Here is a 24,429-nt window from a genome sequence, read left to right on the forward strand (position 1 = left end):
CCAAAGAATATTTGAATATTAGTTTAATATTTCTGCATGGTATGAGGTTTTCACAAATAATTCAAAGTTTTGTATTTATTTTTAAAAATGGGAATGGCCTACGACTCAGATAAACCCACAAATTCATACTGTCTTACAAGGAGCAGTAATATAAAGTTAATTTAGTTATTTTAGGGGACATCATTTACTAATCAATGTTATTAACCTATCCACAGAATGAAAACATTTCTATCAAAGCTACTGTCTCCTTTTCAGGTTTATCTGTTATTAAATGAGCTAAAAAGGAAATAGAGGTAGAATCCCATTTTTTCTTAAGTACTACTCCAAACCAATTCCACACAAGTAATTTTTGTCACAAATACTGCTTTGGTGAACTAGGTAAAATAATTCTGAGAAATTACATAAACTTAACTTGCAGACGTCCAATCTAATCAATTTAGAGAACTAAAAACTAATCAATTTATGGATCTGTTGTTCTCTGCTTATCATATTTGAATGACCATAAAATGTTAAAAAATATTTTCAAATTATTTGTAGGTGATCATATTGGATTTTATAATTTCTGAAGGGAAAAAGTGAGAACTTCCTGGTAGCCAGTGCCTGGGCTAGAGAAAACTATAAACAGAAAATGTAATGGAAAGACAAAATTTTAAGTGTCTCAAAATGGCTATAGCTAACAGAATAAAATCTGCAGAACTGTGGAATTCCTTCCTTTCTAGTCTTCCAACAACAAACTTCATTTCGCAGGGCTTGGGAGGTTGCTCGCAACTTGAAATTATTCAAATTTATGGGCCACTGTGGACTAACCACAGAATAGCCTACTCTAAGCATCTCTACTCTGTTCTTCCAAAAAAGTACAGTCACTTTTTAAATTAAAAAACCACCCAAAATATCACGAGTACATTTTATAAAATTAAATGCAAATTTTATTAAGGATTTCAAATTACATATTTTAAATTTCTAGAATGGAATAGAACCATTTCAGAATGGAGAAATGGCACAGATGAACACTGATATCTCTTAAAACTCCAACTTTATTAAGAGAACAATTCCTCTGCAACCACATTACCCTTATATAACAAGACAAAATAGTATCTACTCCTTCACTTTGGCAATAGCTATTTCCTAGAGGAATTAAAAAAACCCAAACAAATTTAAAAAAACAGTGGTTTTGCTACTTTAAGTTCATTAAAAATGGGATCCTATGTTTAGATTAAAAATTTTTTTTTAAGTTCAGCTGTGTTCAAATGAGCTATGGGCACACACACACAAAAAAATCAGCACAGAATGTCTAATCAAAGCAACCAAAATCATTCAAAAACTAAGAGGAAAAACATAAGGTGCTTTCATGGCATTTTTTCCCCCTACAAACTATTGCAGTCGGTTAAGGATTTCCAGTAGTTAATTAAAATCTCAGAAACAGAATGGATAGTACGATGCAAATAACAAAATGTGTCCATGTTCCAAGACCTTCATATTAAAATTTCAAAACGGAAGCTCTATTATCTCTAAAAATGAACCTATATAATTTTATTAAGAGTAGAAACTCTAAGCTGTTCTCTAATTACAATCCACTTAAGTCCACCCTCACTGCCAAAGCTTTTAAGTTCACCACAAAAAAAAATAACAGTAATTAGCCTGAGGTATTTTAAAGGTGGCTCTACAGTCTCAAATTTAATGGCATTTCCCCCCATAAAAATGGTGTTGTTTGTTTTTTTTTTTCTTTTTGGTCCCATGATCTCTATAACATGGTCATAACTAAAATATCTAAAAACAATCCTTGGACCTTTTGAAATAGTTATCCATCCACTTCTATTAAAATAGGAGCCAAAGTGTTATCTGACCAGATTCAGAATAAAGTACTTAATCTTTGTTTCCCAGTTTATCAAACCATGGAATGAATAAAATGCTGAATATCAGACTCGTGGTGCAAATAGGTCCAAATTTTTAAGTTTTTATAAGGTTGAGAAACATTTCATAAAATTTAACTTAATATGCATAACACATCTGTGAGGTAGTTAAGTAAACAGTACTACCCATTTTAATACATAGTAAACAGAAGCATGGGTAAATAACATATTTTAAGCAATAAGAATTGGAACTATAGAGGTTTGGGGCCCTCTCATTCTAACCAAAAAAAAAAAAAAAAAAAACCCTTAACTTTTTTTCTTTAAAAAAAAAATTACATCATTTAAGATTAAGATTTTGTCTTTCTTTTCCACACTTTCTTACTAGGAGATGCAGTACACCTCTTCCAAAGTTGGCATCCTTTTCTTCAATATAGTACTCTAGGTACAACACTTAATTAAAGCTATGACTGCTTCTACCTGAATTAGTACAAAATTAAGACATTACCTTGTGAGAACTAAAATTATATTTGACATTTTTATTTTACGCTGCAAAAACAAAAGCAAACAAACGAACAAAAAAACTTGATATAGGCTTGTCAAATGATGAAAATTCATCCTTTTCCAGGGAAGCAGAAGGTAGACCCTACCACAAAGAAAAGATGCTTAGTTAATGGAAGTTAAATTTAAAAGTACAATTAAAATAATGAAGCTTAACTTCTGATAATACTAGGTTTTATTCACCTCCTTGTGGTAACCAATAACCATACTACTATGTTAGGGTTCTTTACAGTTAACTATGTAACCTAAAATACAAAAATCCATTAACAATCTAAGTCAATACATGTAGTCTTACTGGAAATTCTTAACCATATACTTGTTCTAACAAGTTTTGTTTTCGTTTTTTTAAAATGATGAAATGTCTTTGTATGAACACTACATTTCTAAAACAAAATAATGAAGGCAAAGCTTGTGCAAGCAAATCTAAACCCATTTAACTACCAGCTGAAAAAATACTTTGGTTCTTCAGGAAAAAAAAAAGCGTAACAAAAAATCTGTTTCATTTAACAGTTGTTTATTTTCATAACTGTAATCTAATAGTTACACGATAAAAATACTCCAGAAGAACCAAACTATGTGGCAATGAATGAAAATGTGTGAAAGAATTTCTGCATTCAACACATCTGGCAGAAAAACTAAAGTTAAAATGCTAGGTAGAACAAATTGGTCTTTAAAATATCAATTCCTTTCCTTTAAAAAAATTACTGAGTCTACCAAGAATATACAAAACATAAGGCTGTAAGTAAATAATAATTGTGTTTAGGCTATTACAGTGCAGGTTATCCTCAGGCCACACACATCCTGCTTCACTGCTGCTTGCACTCTGCTGGGTTTTGATCCTTCTGTTAAAGGAAAACAACAAGTCAATCTATCTTTTTCTACCCTGCTTAATTTTTCAATAGTAATTAATTACCTTAAAATCACATTATCTCACTGTCTGTCAAAATTTTTGCCAAATTAAGGGTACAGCAATGATGGCAATTAATTTATTCAAACATTAGCAAGTCCCAATTTTACACTGTAGAATGAACTCCATGAGACACCCTGAGCCATAATCTTAAAAAGTTAAATAATCAAGCAATTTGTTAGCCATATTACCGATTCTGCTTTTATAGATCAGTTATTCAAAAATACTGATTCCATTCATAATAATGAGTGATTCATACCTGTGAGACTACTTAATTTGATGTTTAGCTACCCTCTCTTTCCTGTGCACTAGGTTAAAGTACCTTCTGAATATTTTATAGTATTTACCAAATAAATGAATGTATTAAAAAGAAAACAAGTTTCAAATGAATCTTGATAAAAGTGCACTATGTATTTTGTGGGAGGATAAAGGCCTTTACCAACCCTGATGTGACAAATTCCAGGAATAACAGACTGGGACTCCTGAGAGATGGAGAACAAGGTGGCTGGAAGAATCTAATGGTACTGATACCCTATTCCCAAGCATTCTTGCATTCAGATGATTTAAAAACTGACATTTATAAGCTTTCTTTCAAAGGAAAAACCACCTGAGACCACAAGCTATAAGTAATTTAAAATGTTTCTAAAAAACTAGGGGAAAAAAAAAAGAAATCTACAATTATGTGCCATTGAAATAGAATCCTAGGGTTTACTTAGCCTGAAACTATGAAAAATACAAGGTCAAAACCCAAAATAAAAGTTTAAGAGAGGTGCATCAAAATTACATGTACTATTGAAATGCCAGTGTGGATTTAATATATCTCCAGTCAATGAGTTTTTACGACTTTAAAGGACAAAAATAAACTTTACATTTGTAAACACCAATTTTTATTTAACCCGCCTTAAAATTAACAGAATGTAGCACTGATTTTGCTCACCTTTGAGTCATAGTCTGGATCATTTTCCTCATCTTCTTCTTCCCCTTCCTATATTAAAGTTCAAAATGCATCCATGAAGTAGGTACACAGTAGCAAGAAATGGCTCATAATGTAGGGAGAATTTAATACAAGTTACTCTATAGGTCAAGAGGTTTTCATGATTACAGAGTTTGGTGACAATGCAATTTAATTTGAAAGCTTCTAATATGAAAAATTTCCCAACACAACTTGAGACATCCAGATAGCTTTTATTGAAAAGATTTACTGCAGCCAACGTTGAAAAAGTTTACTGCAGCTTTTGACTTCTTCAAAGAGCTGATAACCCTGCAGCAGAACAGAATTATTTGAAATAAAAAAAATGTTCTGAGTTTTGCAATTTATTTATTGAAACCTTATACATACATTGTTTGGCTGTAGAATTCTAAAATCATAATTTTTTCCAAAAAAAAGTTGTTATCCCATATCACAGAATAATGATTATAGCAAAGGAATACATAAGTCACTCAATTTGCTTCTCAGTGTTAGACAGAGAATTATTGGCTCATTTGGTAAACATTACCTCATCCGCTTCTTCACCTTCTTCATCATACTAAAAAAGGAAAAAGGATCAAGTTTGAATGAAGCTAACAAATATTTGAGAACAGCATTAGTTTCATCCATCATTGTATTCACTTATACCTAAAAGGAAAAATACTTTCCCTAAGGTGACTCATTATAAATTTTAAAAAGGGCAATTGCTGTAGGAATCACTCAGCTCAGTGCCATTAAAACTGACAATTTGAAAATTTAGAGCATAGTACAATTGTGGATAAAACATGATAATACAACTATCACTGTAAATATTACTTGCCTGTACTTATGTGTGAAACACATTGCACAAAAAAGACCTAAAGCCTATTTGATCGCCATTTAGCAGTAAAGAGATCCAAAACATATGGGGGCAGCATAATTTTACCTTATGTAATTTAATATTCATTCAGATAAAAGTTCTATGTTTGTTTCATTTGGTCAAAGACAAGAGTATAATAGATCTTTAACACTAATCAAACATAGTAAAGTTTTACTAATTAATATAAAGAGGACCCATTTAGAAAAATTAAGGAAAGTAATCTACAGAACATCAGTAATTATCCTGATTGCATTAGTCTGTCTTGCTTTCTAAAAATTACATCTATTCGTTAAATCTCTCACCAATTCTGACTATCATACCCTCACCAAATGATTTTATTGCAGGATTCAGATTCACTCACATCATCATCATCATCTTCAATAGCTTCTCCAGTAAAGTATAACACTGATCTTGGGATTATACGTTCACGTAAAAAGTGACCAATTTCAAAGTCTGCAGCAAGGATAGCTTCAGCATCATCATCCTATTTAAGAAAAAAAGCATAAAATGTAATAACTTGGTTATTCAATTTGGCATATGGGAGACTCTTGGGTTTAAATTATGAAGAAACTCAATTTCACTTTTAATTCCCCGTCATTTTTAAACTAGCTTATGTGTGTGATCAAATAGTCATCTATATATGCCCTAGCTTTACAGGTTTTTAATAAAACAAAGTTAGCAGGCCAGTGTACATACTCAGAGAATCTTTGGGAAATAAAAAATTAGAACTAGTCATTGCTTTTTTTCTGGCATTAAAAAAAGCAACTTTGTTATATGACTGCAATTTTCCTTTTAAAGCATTAGTTACTGGAAACACCGACGGTAAGAAAAAATCTCAGGCTTTCATAAATAACATTAAGTATATGACACATAATACAAGACCACAGAGGATGACTTCACACTTCCTAAAAGATAGCACCCAAGCAACTGTATAATGCCAAATAAGGAGACAAATTCCCACTTGATAAAAGACTGAGTCAATCTAGGATTTCTATTTAAAGGCAAAGCACAATAATGAAATGGTGCTGAAATTTTTCAAAATTGGAGGTGTTCTATCCATAAGTACTCAAGATTGTTTTGTTATCAATATTTGGTAGCAGACTTAAAATACACATGCGTGCACACACACACACACACACACACACACGTACACAAACTCCAACCCATCCCCTGACATGAAAATAGAGTGAAACTCTTAATGCTCATAAATAGTTATTTTTACCTAAAATTCACTTGCCACTTTCTATTCCCCATTTCTGTCCTATAAAAGACATTTTGAGCTAAGCTAGTTATCACTCTTCACAATATACAGAAATACCTGCCTTTTGCAGATCTGGTCTAATTAGCCAAAACTATTCCAATTCAAAAGTATTCACATAAATATAATTTCTAATTCCATATATGTATAAAACTATTTAAACTACATCAGTTAATTTAAAAACTTTGCCAATGAAAACCAAATTCAAAACATAACTAACCTACCCTGCCTGTATAGGCTTCTTTAAGGTTGTTCCTCATTCCAGGCTATGTGCCAGGAACATTTCTTACATCTTGGCTACATATACATATATAAAACCATATTTCCATTGGAATAATAAATATAGAAAGAGTTCTAACCAGAGTGTGGTTAGATAAGTTTAGTAAATAGTTTAAATGACTTAGTACATTCTAGTTTCAATGAGGAAGAGAATTATCGTCTTGAAAACTTGAATTCCTTACAGCAATATTTCTAAGTCTCAAAAAAAAAAAAAAACCCACAAAAAAAACTTTAGCTTTTCGGCATCTCTCAGTGGAAGCACTATAAGCATTTTGAATGGAATAATTTTACAGATGCATAAAGGTCTTCCGAATGCACTGCAAGCCTCAGAACAAAATGCTAGTAGGAACTGTCCCACTCCCCATTTTTGAGAACTAGTCCTTTAATTTCATATACAGTAAACAATTTAACAAGTAAGTAACAATTCAGCTTACCAGATCTCCACTCTCAGGAACTGAAAAATTGAGAAAAGAAATCCAAATTAATAAAAAATTAAAGCTTATAATAAAATAGCCATCAATACTCACACTAAAACACTATTTACCTTCAGGAGGGGCAAAAAAATTAAAGAAAGAGTCATTGGAAACTGTTTTGGTCACAGTACGAACTGTCCCACGTCCCTTGTGTTTCTGCTTCTTTTTAATGGTTTTCAAAGTGACATTCTTCCCCTTTTTCCAATCTATCTGGCACCTTCCAAAACGAAGGGAAAAAAATTTATCACAATTAACACATTACTTTCAATTGCAAGGAGAGCTAAGATTTTTCTACTTCAATGGTAGATTTGATTTCAAATTTTAGAGGGCAAAATTGGTTCAAATGCTTTCTATAGCAGTGTAAGAGAAAAACGTTATTTCTAAACAAATTTTTTCAATAAATACATTTATAATTACCATGAACTCGCAATATAATTTAAATGTGCACTTCCTTTGGAGAAATATCTGTGACAGTCTATGAGCCAAGAATTCTAGAAAAACGGATGAGCTCTTCTCAGAAAACATTTTACTCACATGTCTATAGATAACCTATGCATGTATGTATCAAGCACACACACTAGGAAATATCAAATATCACAAATCGTAAGTAAAACAGAAACAGATGTAATATTCTATTAAAGTAGTAAAATTAAACTCACCCTGTACAACCCATAATTTCTGGTCCATCAAAAGAAAAGGGATCAGAATCATCTGGTTCTGACCTCATCCTATAGGTCTTTGTCAACACTTCATTTGTGAAATATTCGTTGGGTTCAAAGTGAAATTCCAAGACAAAGCTCTTAAAAAAAAGAAGCAAAAAAAATTTATGAACTCCTACATCATCAATTTCAACATGTTGGTGATTTCTATAAACATAAAATTCTAAGTGATATTTTTCCCACTCTGGAAAATAATCAGATAAATCCCAAATTATGTTAAAAGCAAAATGAGACACAAAAGAAACTGAATAAAACTTAGTTCAGCTCACACTATTTAGTAACATGTTTACAAAATAGGTTAGGCACAGCTGAATAAACTGACCAAGTCCCCCTTTTTCCCTCAATCCCCATAAATAACTTTAAATCTTAGACTAGAACCTAGATTGACAGAGAAAAAGCCCCTTATTACTCACAATGTAAGAATCTATAGCCTGTAGTAGGTTTGCTCATAATTTACATAATACTGATGGTTTTGGGGAGAAGCTGTTGGTTGATCTTTTATAATGTGGAAGTGGGGACCCTCTAACATCTCCTATTTTATGTAATTCCCAGAAACATACCTTTTAATACAGAATAAGTTATATTCTTATTCATATTTCCTTGCTATTATTTTTTACCCATTTTTAATACAGGATGTTATGTTCAGAGAAGAAAAAGAATAAATGTTGCATCACATATCAACATCCAAACATTTACTTCCTACCAAATGTACCAAGTATCAGTTTTAATTTCTTCAAATCCCCATCTCTAATCCTTGAATGTCACACCTCATTTATCTACTTGTAAACATCTAATGTTATAAATTAAAAGTATTTCAAAGTTCTTTTACCATAGGCTGACCAGCATCTGAAAACTTCACTTTAATATCTTTCAAGTGCTTCAGAATAGGTTCATCGTGTTCCTTCAAATTAAAACAAAAACATTAAAATGAGCGATATGGCATTTTAGTATTAGTATTGTCACTAAGTAAACACTTAGCTGATATTTCATAGTGAAGCTTTACATAACAATTGACTACATCATTACACAGACTGAATGAGCTGAAGAGTACAAAACTAAATCTAAAAAAGGCATGTTTGAAATGATGGAGAGGATGCGGAGAAAAAGGAACCCTCATACACTGCTGATGGGACTGCAAATTGGTACAGCCACTATGGAAAACAATATGGAGGTTCCTCAAAAAACTAAGAATTGATCTACCATATGATCCAGCAATCCCTCTACTGAGTATTTACTCCAAAGACTTGAAAACTCATATCCCAAAAGATATTTGCACACCGATGTTCATAGCAGCATTATTCACAGTGGCAAGGACATGGAAGCAACCGAAGTGTCCTACGATAGATGATTGGCTAAAGAAGCTGTAGTACATATATATAATGGAATATTACTCAGCCATAAGAAGAGATGAAATACTGCCATTTGCGACAACATGGATAGACCTCGAGATAATCATGCTAAGCAAAATAAGCCAGACAGAAAAAGCTGAAAATCACACAATATCACTTATATGTGGCATATAAACCTAAAAGCAACAAATGAACAAGACAAACAGAGACTCAGGGACATGGACAATGGACTAGTGGTTACCAGATGGTAAGGGGTGGGGGAGGGAGAGGTAGACGGAGTAAAGGCAGTCAAATATAGGGGAGTAGAAGGAAGTTGAAGTGGGTAAAAGGGATAAATATATGGTAGTTGAAGGAAACTAGACTTTGGATGGTGATCATACAATAGAATATATAGATGCCAATTTATAATGTACAACTGAAAATTATATAATTGTATTAACCAATGTTACCCCAATAAACTTAATTTAAATAAATAAGTAAATAAATAAAAAGGCATGTTTGCTTTAAAAATGTTTCCTGATTATAAACTGCTGTTAGCTGCTCTTGTTTCTTTCCTTCTGCTGGATGCTTTCCTACTTTGCTAAAGTAGAATTCAATAAGCAGTCATTGTTTTGAGATAATTTCTTTTTCTTGACACTAACTTCCAACAGTTACAATATAAGGCAACAAGTACTACAGTACAGATGGGTAGTGGCTCAGAAATGTTTCTGATTAAGAGAGGCAAAGTTTCCCAGAGAAAGTAACAATTGTAAGAGTTAAAGATATTTACAGTATTTTTTTAAAATGCAAATGTACTTGGAATAGTTGTATGGGATTGTTAAGTCTCTTCCCATACTACCTTCATACTAAGCATCTAAACAAAAGGCACAGGGCCATGAGAAAGCACCAGACAATAATGAGCAATTATTAAGGGGCCATTTCAATATCTAATTTTTGAAAATGAATTATAATGTATCTGATTACATTAATCAAAGCTGCAATTTTCCCTCTGTTTCGAAGGAAAGCAATCATTCTACAAAGGCCAACAATGAAGAGACTAGTCATAACAGACAGTTAAATTTCAAAGGTTTATACTCGCTGAGGTAAACTGGTGTTTTTTTTTTATGAATAATATTACCTGAACCATATCACTGAGCAAGTCAACATTCTTAAAAACAGTCAACCAAAATTCAGGAATTCCCTTGGGGTCTTCTTTTTCTTCATCCTTTTTCTCATCTTCGATCTTGGCCTTTTCTTTCAGCTCCTCCTTGATAAATGACAGCATACATTATTGAATACTTAGATTAGACCTCTTGATAAAATCTTACACATCCCCTTAACATAAATGCAGTAGCAGAAGTATAAAAACCAACAAACTCCTAATCACTATAACTTTCAGCCCAAATAGTTCTAGTCCAATTGTGTAAATACTGCTGATACCCATACCAAACCTTACTTTTATAAATACTGCTATTATCATACTCTTCCAAAGAGAACCACTAGGACCATGAGTTGTAAGAAAAAGTTTTAGGAAAAAAAATTTTCACTTTATCAAAATAAAGACCTTTAAGCATAGCAAAAAGGAAAAGCAAAAGAAATATAAACCTTGTTCAATGTCTCAGCCTTTTACATTTTTTAAATCAAAACATTAATCAAGCAACATTAAAATAGCAATTCTGGAAAAACAGGGTCATGTAACAGAGCACCTGGATTTGTGTCACGGCTCTACCATTTATTAGTTGTGGGCAAGTCATTTAGAAGACTTGAAAAAAGAAAACGATCCTTTGCATGCCATCATTAAGTTCAAAGAAAAAATTTATATGAATCTATAAACGTTAAGTACAATAAAAATGTAAAGAAAAAGTGAATCTCGGCATATATGGTACCAGGTTAAACACTGGCTCATCTGTACTCACTACTCATCTATGATAAAGAAACAATTTCCAAGGTATAAAACATACTAAATTAAAGTTGGTACTAACCGAAATTTCATCTTCCTCATCTGGTTTCCATTCACATTCTTCTTCTGTGGGTTCATAAATTGCATTAATGATCTCGAATCGCTAAAAAACATAAAAACGAAAACAAAAAAAAAAAAAAAACAAAAAAAACACTTGCATAAAAACACTGGCATCCAAACTAAAAATTAGCTGTTTCTCATTAAGAACACACTGAGATTTAATTAACACATACCACAACTTAAAGTGCTATTACTGATAGTTTCCCCAAATACTCTAATAACCATTTTGCTGAGAGGTCTAAAGTTTGTTTCCAGACTTGCGTTATCCTCTTGAACTTTAGATAAACAAAACAAAGTAGTAGAAAGCATTACCTTATCAAATAAAGGCTGATAGAGAACAGCATACTTTCTTTCAAGATCATGAACTTCCTCATAGAACTTGGCTTCTATCTGTGCACATTTAACTTGAAGGTTTTTGAGAGCATTCACTCGTCTTTTAACTACCTTAGGCAGGCTGAAAGGTTAGAAAGCACCAGTTACATAGCATCATAAGTCACACTTCTTTTATCATATTGAAATTAAACCATAAAAGTTAGTGAAATAGGTTTGCTATGTGAAGTAGAAGATCTAATTCAATGTTATTAAAATTCAAGAGATAAATACATGGACCTCTCGATTTATAAGAATTCAAAAGTAGAAATTTAATCAGGTAAACTAATAAAAAAATGTAAATCATATTGTCAACCCAAATCTTTCATTGTACTCAAGTTCAGCTTTGTTCTTATCAGTGCTGGCGTCTCAGCTATAAAATGCGGTCTTTTTTTTTTTTTAGGCGAGGCAACCCTTGCAAGGACCTTCTCAGTTTACAATCCTTTATTTTTTCAGTATATTTTTATGCCTCCAGCACCTGGTTTTCCTAGGTGGTCTCTCATCCAAGTACTAACCAGGCCTGATCCTGCTTAGCTTCTGAGATCAGACGGGATGGAACTTGTTCAGGGTAGCATGACCATAGACTAAAATGCAGTCTTAAGTTAAAAATAGTCTCTTAATTTGGAATTTGAAACTATATTAAATAAGAATGTAATATTTTATGCAGAGGGGACATGGGTTTTTTTAAATAGCAGTTTTATTGATATAACTCATATAATACAACTTACTGGGCACAGATATTAAAAAGGTTATAAAGACCTTTATTACCTATTAGCCCCTTTTAAACACCTCTACCACACAAAATGTTCACACTCAAAATTTACCTAACTTCAGGGAATCTGTGTAACAAATCCAGAGTCCAGGTTAGAAATGCCTGCCACATGTTATAAATCAAGTAATTATCTTAACCACAACTTTAGTTAAGATAATCAGAAGTAAAAAAAAATACCTAAAGATGTCAAATTTTGTCTTACGATTAAAAATAAAAAGCCTAATGTTCTGTCGAAGAGGCTGCTGGCCTCTTCCTCAAGTCCTGTTTCAAAAACCCAACCCTGGAAACTTTAGAACTAAGAAGAAAACAACTATTTCAGTGTATATAAACAGAAACATACATACAAATACACATACACAAACACTATGAACAACTTGAGTAAGGCTGAAGGCTGTCTTTAACTGGTACAGGGTGAGCTACCATCTGGGGAGGGAATGGGAATAGCCAGCGTGGGTAGCAGTGAGGACAGGCTGGAAAGAAAGCCTTTTAAGTTCTGTGCTTGCCTTGCAACACTGCTTATCCTCTTCACCACCCTTTCACAGTGCCAGCGTTCCTTAGATAACATGAAGTTGATGAAAGCTGAACTGGCTCAGAGCCCACAAGCACTCACTGCTCTACCCAGACAATCCAGGTACAATAGGTTACAACCAAAGGAAACTGCCTCCTCCCAAAGCAGTCAAAAAAAATTGCCCACAATTGTCAGCCGACTTTGAATCTAAACTGACTAGAGCTCTCCTTAGCTTAGGCTCATTTTGCCCCTTCTTAAACTCCATGGATTGTCACAAACCAGTCTGATCTTCATTCCTCCTTCAATATTTATTATTGGAGTAACTCTTGCAGCCCAGTATCCCTAAGTGCTAGGGCGAAAATAACTAGACACTTGAGTACAATTTCTATGAAAGATGAAAATACTTATAATCTATAGCAGCTATATTAAACTAAGAATTTCAACAGAATACAAATAAAGAAATGAGAGGAGATACCAACAATATGAGACAAGACCAAGAAAACTAAAACAAGGTGGCAATATTATGAAAAATACAGTAACTAAAATAACCAACAAACAGGATAAACAGGATAGGTTCAATTGAAGAAAAAGTCCATGAGGCTGAAAAGCTATCCAGAAAGATAGCAGGAAAGACCAACAGAAAAGCTATGAGATATGGATGACAAATTTACCAACAGCTAAGACGCAAAAGGAGGTGGATATCTAAAGAAATGAGAATAAATTTCTCACAGTTAAAGCAAGACGAAAATCCTTACTTTCACCCCAGGTAGGTTAATTAGATTTATGAATTATCAAAGACAAAAGGAAAGTCTAAGAGTTCAATGAAGATAGCAAATTACCTACAAAATAAATCAGGCTTCAAAAGAAAACAGTGTATACAAGAAGAAATGAAGTAAATTTTTAAAATAATTAAGAGTTTTGAATTTACAAATTTTATAGCCAAAATGTTATTCAGATATGAAGACGAAAGAAAAACTATGTCAGGTATATCACTTCAGGAAGTATGCCACAGATATTCATTACATTCATTAAAAATAATTTTTGAATATCTAAAAAAAAAATCCAGGGAGATGCTATATATAAGGTATGAGTGGTCAAATATGTTGGTACATTTTACTATTGCCCTGAAGGAAAGAAATAAAAGGACTAGATGTTATTTATAAACAATACAGGTATTGGTAAATTTAAAAAATCAATAGGGGTAAATAAACTTAGGTATTAGGTTATGATCCACTTTAACATAATAACAACAAAAAAAAGAGAAATGCATTAACTTTGAAACCAACAGAAAACAACTCAATCTACTCAACAGACCTGTAGAAAAAAGAAAAAAAAAGTAAAATAAATTTAAAAACAAAGAAAAGATGGTAGCAATGAAGTCCAAAAACATTACCACTTTAAAGAAATGTAGAGTTTAAAATTACTAATAAAGAAGCAAACATTCATACTAGAGTAAGATATCAGAGTTTTCTATAGCCTACAACTGACAGATCAAAAGGAGAATAAATCAGAGATTTTTAACACATCTTTCCCAGTACTGTTAGATCAAGCAGATAATCAATAAGCAGTAACAGAGAACCTGAACAATACAATTACTAAGCTTGAAACAATAATTTTAGCATATAGATCTTCACACTTAACAGTCACAAAACTTTACAAAAACAGATTAAGGCAAGAAAAAATACAGTTTTTTTTATAAATCCAGTGAACTAAGTATGTATTTAAAGAAATTGGAAAGAGGAACAGAGCAAACCCAAATAAGTCAGAAGAATAACAACAACAAAAATGATATGGAAATGGAAAGTCAAAAGCTGGTTCTAAAAAACATAAGATTTGAGACATCTTGCAAAACTAATGAAGATGCAAAATACAGACTATGAAGGAAAAATAATCACAGATTTAAAAATTCCTATTGTATAAGTTGTTCTAGAAAACAGGAAAAAAGTCAAGAAGCCAATGTTTATTTCCTCAGGCAGTTGAAATCTTGATTATAAAACAAGGGGATAGAATTACCACCATAAAAGCTTTTTTATAGTACATACATACATGCACACATGTATACGCTCATTTCGCTAATGAATAAGGATCCTGAATAAGATATTAACTATCCAATTCAATGGTGTGGTGTAACAATCCAGCATGATTAAACTTATTCCAGAAATGCAAGGCTAGTTTGATATTCAAAATACCATTTCCAAAAATATATATTTAGTACATACTTAATAAATTCAAACATCAAAGACCATCTGAATTGATATAGAAAAAAAGTTAAAAAAATCATAAATAGACACGAAATTTAATGGAGATTTTATATTCATTCTTGGTTAAGACTGGAAATAAGACAAGGATGCCCACTTTAACACTTCTGTGCACCATAATACTGAAAGTCCTGAACAATTATAAAGAAAAATAAACATGTGATATAGGAGCTAACCCTGCCATTATTTGCAGGTAAGATCTTTTGTGGTAAGCGAAAAACATAAAGAATTGCTATAATAAGTGTAGCGAGGTTTCTGGATACAAATTAACTTAAAACAAACAAACAAACAAACAAACAAACAAAAACAACAGCCCTCCTTCTCTGCATTAAGAACAGCTAACCAGAAAAGCTAACCAGAAAACACATTAAAAAATAAAATACTACTCACAATAACAACACAACTAACATATACAGAAATTAATCAAGAACAGACTATGAAGAAACTTTGTAAAAGACACAGATTATTTGAATATATATAAAGATATAGATCATTTTAATATTAAAAAGATATTAAGTAGCTGCCATTTTAATCTATATATTCAATGTAACTGCTATCAAAATTTTAGCTTAGTTTTTTTTTTTTTTTTTTTTTTGAGAAAACACTGATAAACTTACTGTCAATCATATGTACGATAAGACCTACAGACGGTTAGGTCAACCATGGTGGGGTAGAGGAAAGCAACTCACCCTGACAGATATTAAAACATACCATAAAACCATAGTAATTAAGTGTGACAAAGACAAAAGACAAAGATCAATGAAAAAGAATGCTGCTCAAAGACAGAGACACTAGTGTTTATAAGCAAGTGATATGCAATAAAGGTGGTACCACAAATAAATGGAAGAAGAATGAATTATTTAATGAAGTGTTATAAAAACTAGCTCACTAAAAAAGAAAGAAAAAAAGGATCTGGATGCTTATTTACACCAAATACAAAGGTAGACTGTAGAGGGATTAAATATCTAAAGGAGAAAGGTAAAACTAGGCAATAAAAAATGGAGAAAGAACAAAGAAGGACTTAACCTCAAAAGAACCATAGATCAAAACATTTAACAAACATAAAAATTAAGGATTTCTGTTAAATGGAGGATGCTATGGATAAAGTTAATAGAAATGGACACAATAGAGTATTTTCGAAGTCTAAAACTGATGAAGGAATAATACCTAGAATACATAAGAACTCCTGCAAAACAAGAAAACAATAGTATCTCCAACAGGAAAACAGACAAATGAGTAACCTAAAAGCCTAAAAACCATGAAGAGAAGCTCAAAGCTCATTAGAAATCAGAAAATACATAGAAAATAAGCCTGCACCTCTTTGGTAAAAATATAAAAACTATAAAGCTAAATGATGCCAATTACTGGAAGGGCACAAGGATAAAGCAACTTTCATGTACTGGACACAGTCATTCTAGAAAGCAAGCTGGAAGTACTCAAGGCTTGCAAATCCCATAACTACATATGTCAGTGATTAGTACATTTCCCAAAGAAATTCTTACAAAGTTCCTTAAGAGGACATGTACAAGGATGACCATTACAATGAACTCTGTGTTCAGGAGCTTGGATGCAATCTAAGTGCCTATCAAAGAAAAAGCATATAATAAACATGGTGAACAAACATCAGAGACCTCGGCAACATTTAGAGGCTAGAAGCTATTAGAGATACATATGGATGGATCTTAAAATAATAAAGCCATGTAAAAAATATTTACAAGAAGAAATTTTTGCTATTATTGATTTATATCACCAATAAAAAAAAATAAAAAATCTGTATTTCTTCTAATTTTGTGCATTTCTAACAAACTTCTAAACAAATCTCAGAAATGGTTAAGACCAATATTTTTCCTGTGCAGATGAACCAAAATACAAAATAAACTTTACAAGCTCAACTCTAAATTGATGGTACTTAGCAAAATTTTAAACTCCAAATAATCCTATACTGGACACTAACAAACATTAGCTTTCTACTATTACATACGTAAGTCCTAGATGGTCTTAAAAATAGATACACCTGCAATGTTGACTACAGAAAGATAAACAAGGACTATGAAAATGGACTTGTACCTTTCAATGTATCCTGTTGGTGTTTCTACCAGACCATCAAGTCTTTCTTGGAGAGCTGCAAGAATCTGAGGATTTTGCATCATCTGAACAGTCAGCTGACGCGCTTTAAAGAAAAAAGGGCATCAAAAGAAGGATTTTATGAAAATGCATTATGCTATTTTAATAGGACAATCCAATCATGAGGTTTTTCTGACTAGCCCATAAATCGCTGGCATGAATAGAGACAAGCAGCAAGCTAAAGAAAATTCACTATAGGAAAACCCAATGTGCAAGACAAGTTCAGATTCCTAATCATCTCTAATGCATCCCATTTCTCAAAGCCATTTCCACAACTGCTATCAACAATACCCTTCTCTTCCTACTATCTTGTGTTTCATCCATCTTGCATTTTGGGTAGCTCAAAGATTCACCCAGATGCCTATCCACGACTCTTGATAATCCTTTGAAGGCAGACAGTACATTCAGATAACTACAAACATAGCAATGGTTTCAAGCCTGGGAAAAAACCAGTAGAATGAGCAACCTGGATGTTTATTTGACGCTTGTATAATATGCCTGTGTATCTCAATGGAGAAGTTAACAGCTGAAATACTCAAAGGTTGTAACTAAAGCCAAACAAAATTTGGTTATTAACGGTGTCTAAAAAAATTATACTCAATCCAAAGATACACATCCTGCAAAAACTATTTTGCCATCATATCTTCTTCAATAGACATTACACAAAATTGGCATTTAATTTTCTCAGTTATGTTCTTAAAGTTCAATTTATTTCTAATTTTGATTATAAGATGGCATATAGTTGTGATAACAAACATGCTTTTAGAAATATCAATACTGGCCACTAATATCTTTTAAAAATATGTTGCAAGATGAAAGCCAAAACTAGTTGTTCAGTAGTCTTTTACAATTTATCTTATTCTGGCTTAAAAATGAAAAGTTGAGTTGTCTGGTACCTTAATATTCTTGGCCCATATCTATGGGGCATAATCTAAAGCAATGTAAATCCTCACCACCATCATCAACCCCTTTTGTTTGGTTGGAATGGATTTAAAAAAAGACACACACACGCAATACACATACAGGTATACTACATATTGTCTACATATGAAATACTAAACATTTTCAAATAAGTCTAAGCTAGTGTTATTTGTATAGAAACACCACCAACCCCCAACCCCTACACACACACCAATACCTGTAACATTTCTAAGTCATCAGAACTCACTGGTAGCTGTTTTGGTATAGCCACGCCATGACATTCTAGCAGTACAGGGTACATATAGTGATTTCTGAGGAGTCACTATATCCATACCTTCCTCCCTTACTATCACTTCATCTCCATCTCCCTCTTCCCCACCCCTGTAACACATACACGCACAAACTATTACTGAACTGATACATGGGCCAGTGGATAAGTGGAAAAGGATCTAAAAAGAGAATGGCGTTTATTACTATCTTCTAGAAGACATGTGCCAGCAAACACTGGCTCCTGAAGAAATTTAAAATAATACCTTTGATTTTTGTTTCTTCACCAGTTTCTTCTTCTTCTACTTCTTCAACATCATCCAAATCTTGATCAAGTTCAGACTGTTCTTTGCTACAATATCATAGTATCACACCAAGGTTCAAATGTACCAAATTACCAAAAAAAGTTTTTAAAAGAATAAAAAAATATCTTTGTAGAAAACTTTTAATTCATTTTCTGTTAATATGCCTCTTTCAAAAATATGAAATAGGAAATCCAAAAGGTAATTCAGTTTTCTTTCTAACTTTATATGTAAACAAGTACAAATAAGAAGCACTTAAAATTTCATTTAAAAGCATGTGGTCAAATATAAAGTTTATAATTCAAGCTTTAAAAATGTGATTTAATTGGTTTTGGTTCAGAGAATGTGATATCAGGAAGTATGTGCTTTCTAACCAGTATCTACTGACTCCACTTTTCTTAGTAACAGCATCCTAATTTTATATGAAGTGGCAATACACCAAGCTAAACAGTCTACATTTCCCAGCCTACCTTTCAGCTAGATGTGGCTACGTGACTATGTTTTGGCACTGAGATAAAAAGTAGTAGCATAGACATTTAAGAAAGCTTCCTTTATAGTATGGTAAACAGGAGGTCTTTTTGATCTTGCTTCCTCTCTAGAATAGGGATGTGATGGCTAGAGCTTCAGCAGCCACACTGGATCATGAGGCATCCTGGAGAATAGCAGTCACCAGCTAAGGATGAAGGAGTGTGTAAAAACAACAGGATCCTGGATCTCTGTTGGCTGTGAAGCAACTGTATCAGCCTTTACCATCTTTGAGGATTTTCCTCCCTTTTTCTTTGCTTCATAGTGGACATGGGGAATAGTAAAAGCTAAGAAGAAGGCCTGAGTCTACATCATGCTCAGAGCAAAGCCAGGAAGATGGCACCATTGAAAGAGAATGTAAAAAGTAATGAGATACCATTCTTCCCATTTCATCCTAAAAATCTAGTTTTTGATCATGAAATTACAACTACCATTAGAAAGGGGAATAAAAATATCTAGGTCAATATATAGATTATCGTGTAATTCCTTCTGTGATTTTACATTTTAACATTTTGGTTTAGAGATTTAGTTGCTCTATGTGTTTAGAAACAACATTTGAAAAATTTTCATAAATGGACAAATATCTAATTTTCACATAGTTACAAGACAGAAAAGGTCAACTCCTTTCTCCTAGCAAAATTTATGTTCCCATCAACTAAGGGAGAAAAAAATCAGCCTCCTCATCAGAAACAATAGATTATTTCTGGAATATCTTTCATTCAGTATAAACTTAAGCATACTTAAAGTTAAGGGTAACTAAAGATAATGTGAAACAGCTCTTCATCCAGTGTCTTTTCATTCAATTATTTATTAAACATCTAAATCTTAAAGCTTTAAAACAGGGGTCCACAAACTATGTCACATGGCCAAATCCAGCCCATGCCTATTTTTTGTAAATAGTTTTACTGGAACCTAACAACATTAATTCATTTGTGTATTGTCTATGGCTGCTTTCACACTACAGCAGCAGAGCTGAGTAGCTGCAAGACATCATATAGTCCAAAATGCCAAAAATATTTAAGATCAGGTCCTTTACAGAAAAAGTTTGCTAACACTTGATTTAAAGAACAAGAATCCCCTCTTCCACTCACCCTCCTAGGGCTCACAAACATCCAAAATTATAAAGACTCAATTTATTTTTTTCAAAATTTAAAACAAAATGAAAGTTAAGATAACAGATTGCGCATACTCATCTAATCTTAATCCTTCCAGAATTCCCACTAAAATTATGACAGAGAATTTTTTAAACAGATAAACACTGAAAGACCAGGAGACAAGAGCAGCAACTTCACTCAGAATTGAAATTTAAGCAGTGGGAAAAGTTGAGAACCAGCCCAAACGCAAATCTTAAAAAAGGACACTCCTAGAACTAGGGCTGGGAGATGAATGTGGATAAAATAGGGAGGACTAAGCAAAACCTGATAAACAGAAATGCTTAAATCCTCCCCCTCACTCTAGCAAAAGAATGGCAGTTTCTTCTCTGGAAAGGGTTAAACTCTTCTCTGGAAAGGGAGAACCCAGACTAGAGGACCACAGACACAGGTATCTAAGATATGACAATATACACACTAGAACGCTAAATGTAGAGCCCTCTCCCTAGCATCTTTCTCCCTGTTTGGCTCCCATAACTCTGCAAGGCAAATATTTTTGCACTCTTCACTGAGGTATATCTAACTAGCCGCCCCCCCCAAATACAATTCTGACACAAGATTCTCACAACAAATACCCACCCTGACGACCTCAATGAAATCTCAAATAGACAAGCATCTCCCTCTCCAACACTCCGAATTTTCCAGTCAACTTTTTTTTTAAAAAACATCCTTCAACTGCCGATCCCCACTCCACCCCAATCTTAATGAGCAGATAGGCAACCAAGCATTACCTCTTTTTGAGGAAAGTGTCTTACACTAAGACCAAAACAGAAGAAAGAAAATTTTAAGAGCAAACAGATTATATATACAGGAGAAAGAAACATTCAGAGAAATAATATTACAATCAATGAAACAAGAACAAGATGCTATAAAAATAGGAACAGAGAGCAAAAGAGTGCTTGAAACTAAAAAATAGGAATTTAGAAACAAGAGTTGAAAGATAAACTTGTCAGCCTTGCCTAGAAAGAACAAAGAGAAAAAAATGGAAAATAGTACAAAAGGTAATTAGAAGAACCAGTCCAACATACAACAGAAGTTCCAGAAAAAGAAAATAGAAAAAAGACAATCAACAAAATAAGAATATTCGACAGTACTGAAAGCCATCAAATAGCCAGACTCAAAGGGTCCACACTACTAGATGCCTAACTCGAGAGATAAAAAAAAAAAAAACCAGATCGACCATGTGAAAATTTTGGAACTCTGAAGCCAGGGTAGCTTCCAGAAATAAACAGATATGTATATATGTTTTTTAAAAAGTGCCACATACAAATGATCAAGAATTATAATGACTCTGAACACAGCAATACTGGAAGCCAGGTGACAATGGAGCAATGCCTTCAAAATTCTGAAGAAAACTGATTCCCAAATTAAAATTCTACACCCAAACTATTAAGCATAAGAGTAGAAAAGTCACTTTTGTTCATGCCATCTCAAAGTACTCTACTTCTCTTGTACTCTTCTAAGAACAAAACTTTGGATACAGCAACCAGCGAACTCAAGAGTACAGAAACAAAAGGAAATCCCAGGAAGAGTAAAATAGATCCACAATGACAACTGTGTAACCAAGGCTAAGAAATCCAGATCGGAAGAATGTGATTCACGAGACAAGCATACTGAGAGCCATTATCACTAAAATGCCTCCTGCCACTCTTTTTATACTAAAGACAGCATGCATGAGAGGATTAGCCAAATTCTTATATATGCAGTTCTTGAATGTGTTGTCCTTGTACTAGTTTCCTGTCCTCCCACCTCAATACTTTGCTGCCCACAACAGCTATGGATAATATCATATCTTCTCCATCCTCAAGTGTTCTGCTTTAACCTACTCCACTAAGTTGACAGGCTACTGTAAAATTACAAGCAACAAATAATGCGGCTCATTCCATTTTCCCTGACCATATTTCTGCAAGACACCCATCCACACTACAACCTTGCCAGATGCCAACTTCATTAAACCTGTTTCCAGGATGCAAGACCTTGCCCAAGAGTTCTCCTAAATAAGCCCTTGAAAAACCTCAGGAAAGTTGAACCACACTATGACTCAGATAGTCTCTTGCTTCTTACTTTCCTACCTATCTTGGAGACTTCAATAGTGGTAATATTGCCTTTTTCCCTACACATTTAAGTTTGTGACTGCTATTCAGATTTTCGAAATTAAACATTAAGAATTTTTAGGTGGTGAGACTAAAGATCAAAGAAATGAATCAGACAAAAGCCAAGAGAGTACTCATACCTCTGAAGAGGAAAGTTGGGAGATACAATTGAGAAGGGGCACACAGGGCTTCTCATAGTAACGTTCTATTTTTAAAAACTTGTACACGAGTGTCCTATTATTCTTTAAATTCTACATATACATTTTATACATGTTTTAGCTTATATATACAATATATTACAATTTAAATAGTAAAAATCTTTGGGAAATGTATATGGCAAAAATGGATTCTGCAAGATTTTTATGATTCATTATTGTGCTCAGCACTCCCCTAAGAATAAACATTGACAAACAGCTTACTATATTTATGACAGTGATTATATTGTCTTGGATACACTGTACCCAACTTTTATAATAGTAAGTACTAAACATTAGTCATTACCATACATTTTCACAATACATAATTAGTACTTCTGTTAATTACATCAAGGTACAAAGTGATGACAAATCTCTGTAAAAAGAACCAACTATCTGCCACTTACTTGTCAATGTCTGCCATGTTGTAAGAACTCCAAATATCTAAGGAGAGAAACATCAATCAGTTTAAATAAATACAATTTATTTAAAACCAATAAAAATATTTAAAACCGAAACCCTTTAAATCAATACCAAGTTGAAAACTATTCCAAGAAATGTATACTCCCATTAAAAAAGCATGTGTTAAAAATAATCATGGAATACAGAGATTTTCATATTAGTCAAAGTAATTTTTCAGAGGATGTTGCTCAAAACAAGCAAGTTACTAGTAGGCATTTCTAATCTATCGTATAAGGACTTTTATAGTAGCACTATTGGTAAATAATCTACTGTATGGTAAAATCACAGAAAAGGAACTATACAAAGGGTCTTTATTCAAAACCAGCATGAATGGTCAATTTTTGCTTAAATTTTTAGGCTACTAAGTACTGCTCAGAACAAACCCACTTCACTTTTAATAGTATTAATTTTTATCAAATTCATGTTAAAAAGCCAAAATCTGCCACCACTATACTCATTGTGCCTCCCCTATACTCATTGTGCCTCCCCAGAGATTTTTTTTTAATTTAATAATCTCTATATCAAATGTCTTTTACACTATTTAATGACAGTTATAAAGCTCTCAGTCCCAACCTATGTTAAATAAACCTTACCCACCTTTTCAAATGTACTTCATGTCACATCACTGATAACCATTACATCCCCTAGCCTACCATGGATGGACTGGAGCATTGTCAACAATGCTCTTGGTTACTGTTAGAAGTGATCAGAGAATATCTTAAGTTCTTTCTCACTGTACGATTAGTATTAACTAAAAGAATACTGATTTTAGAAAACCAAAACAAGGTAAAATGAGTTTTCGAGAAAAATGACTAAATGACATAGGTAATGCAGATTATGGAAAAAAAAAAGTTTTAATCAAATTTAGAATCCTACATTAAATAAAATCAAGTTTTTAAAATTTAAAACTTAAGTCTTTACTCACAAAATGCTACAAGATGTGATTCCATATACCAACATGCTTAATATGCTTATAGAAGAGTTAAGAAGAGATATTGATTTTAGCAGTCGAGTGCTAATATTTGCAGTATTATTACTACCATGCTGCTAACCCTCAGTGTCTACTTTGTGGCATTACATTTAGAATTCAAACTCTTACAACAAAATTCAGTTGCTTCTTTATTAAAGGGAATTCAAGACAACAGGATTGCATTTAATTCTTCAGAGATGCCTTCTCCAATCTGTTCATTCTGAATAAATTAGATTTCCTGGTTGTACACACTTTTTAAAAATAAGCCTAATATTGTAGTAAGATCATCTGGGTT

The 24,429-nt window shown here is 32.9% G+C and overlaps 1 protein-coding gene across 3 annotated transcripts in view; it reads right to left on the minus strand.

The window, feature by feature from the left end:
- Window positions 1-1,295: 1,295 nt before the first annotated feature.
- The window catches only part of NAP1L1 (nucleosome assembly protein 1 like 1), a 29,458-nt gene continuing 6,324 nt past the window's right edge, over window positions 1,296-24,429 (minus strand). The window contains exons 2-16 of one of the 3 annotated variants that reach the window (XM_011374539.2): window positions 23,110-23,146; window positions 18,704-18,789; window positions 17,193-17,295; window positions 11,531-11,672; window positions 11,181-11,261; window positions 10,337-10,465; window positions 8,700-8,771; window positions 7,811-7,950; window positions 7,223-7,368; window positions 7,113-7,132; window positions 5,503-5,625; window positions 4,812-4,841; window positions 4,253-4,300; window positions 3,180-3,250; window positions 1,296-2,493 (exon numbers count right to left, since the gene is read on the minus strand). In XM_011374539.2, the coding sequence (XP_011372841.1) occupies window positions 3,215-3,250; window positions 4,253-4,300; window positions 4,812-4,841; window positions 5,503-5,625; window positions 7,113-7,132; window positions 7,223-7,368; window positions 7,811-7,950; window positions 8,700-8,771; window positions 10,337-10,465; window positions 11,181-11,261; window positions 11,531-11,672; window positions 17,193-17,295; window positions 18,704-18,789; window positions 23,110-23,126 (1,173 nt within the window). In that variant the 5' untranslated portion in view covers window positions 23,127-23,146 and the 3' untranslated portion in view covers window positions 1,296-2,493; window positions 3,180-3,214. Of the gene's footprint in view, window positions 2,494-3,179; window positions 3,251-4,252; window positions 4,301-4,480; window positions 4,577-4,811; window positions 4,842-5,502; window positions 5,626-7,112; window positions 7,133-7,222; window positions 7,369-7,810; window positions 7,951-8,699; window positions 8,772-10,336; window positions 10,466-11,180; window positions 11,262-11,530; window positions 11,673-17,192; window positions 17,296-18,703; window positions 18,790-23,109; window positions 23,147-24,429 lie in introns of those variants that run through there. The other 2 variants (XM_011374552.2, XM_023521016.1) reach the window with 2 other exon arrangements.

This window comes from Pteropus vampyrus, unplaced genomic scaffold (assembly GCF_000151845.1).
Source record: "Pteropus vampyrus isolate Shadow unplaced genomic scaffold, Pvam_2.0 Scaffold9, whole genome shotgun sequence".
In the NCBI taxonomy this organism is placed as follows: Eukaryota; Metazoa; Chordata; class Mammalia; order Chiroptera; family Pteropodidae; genus Pteropus; species Pteropus vampyrus.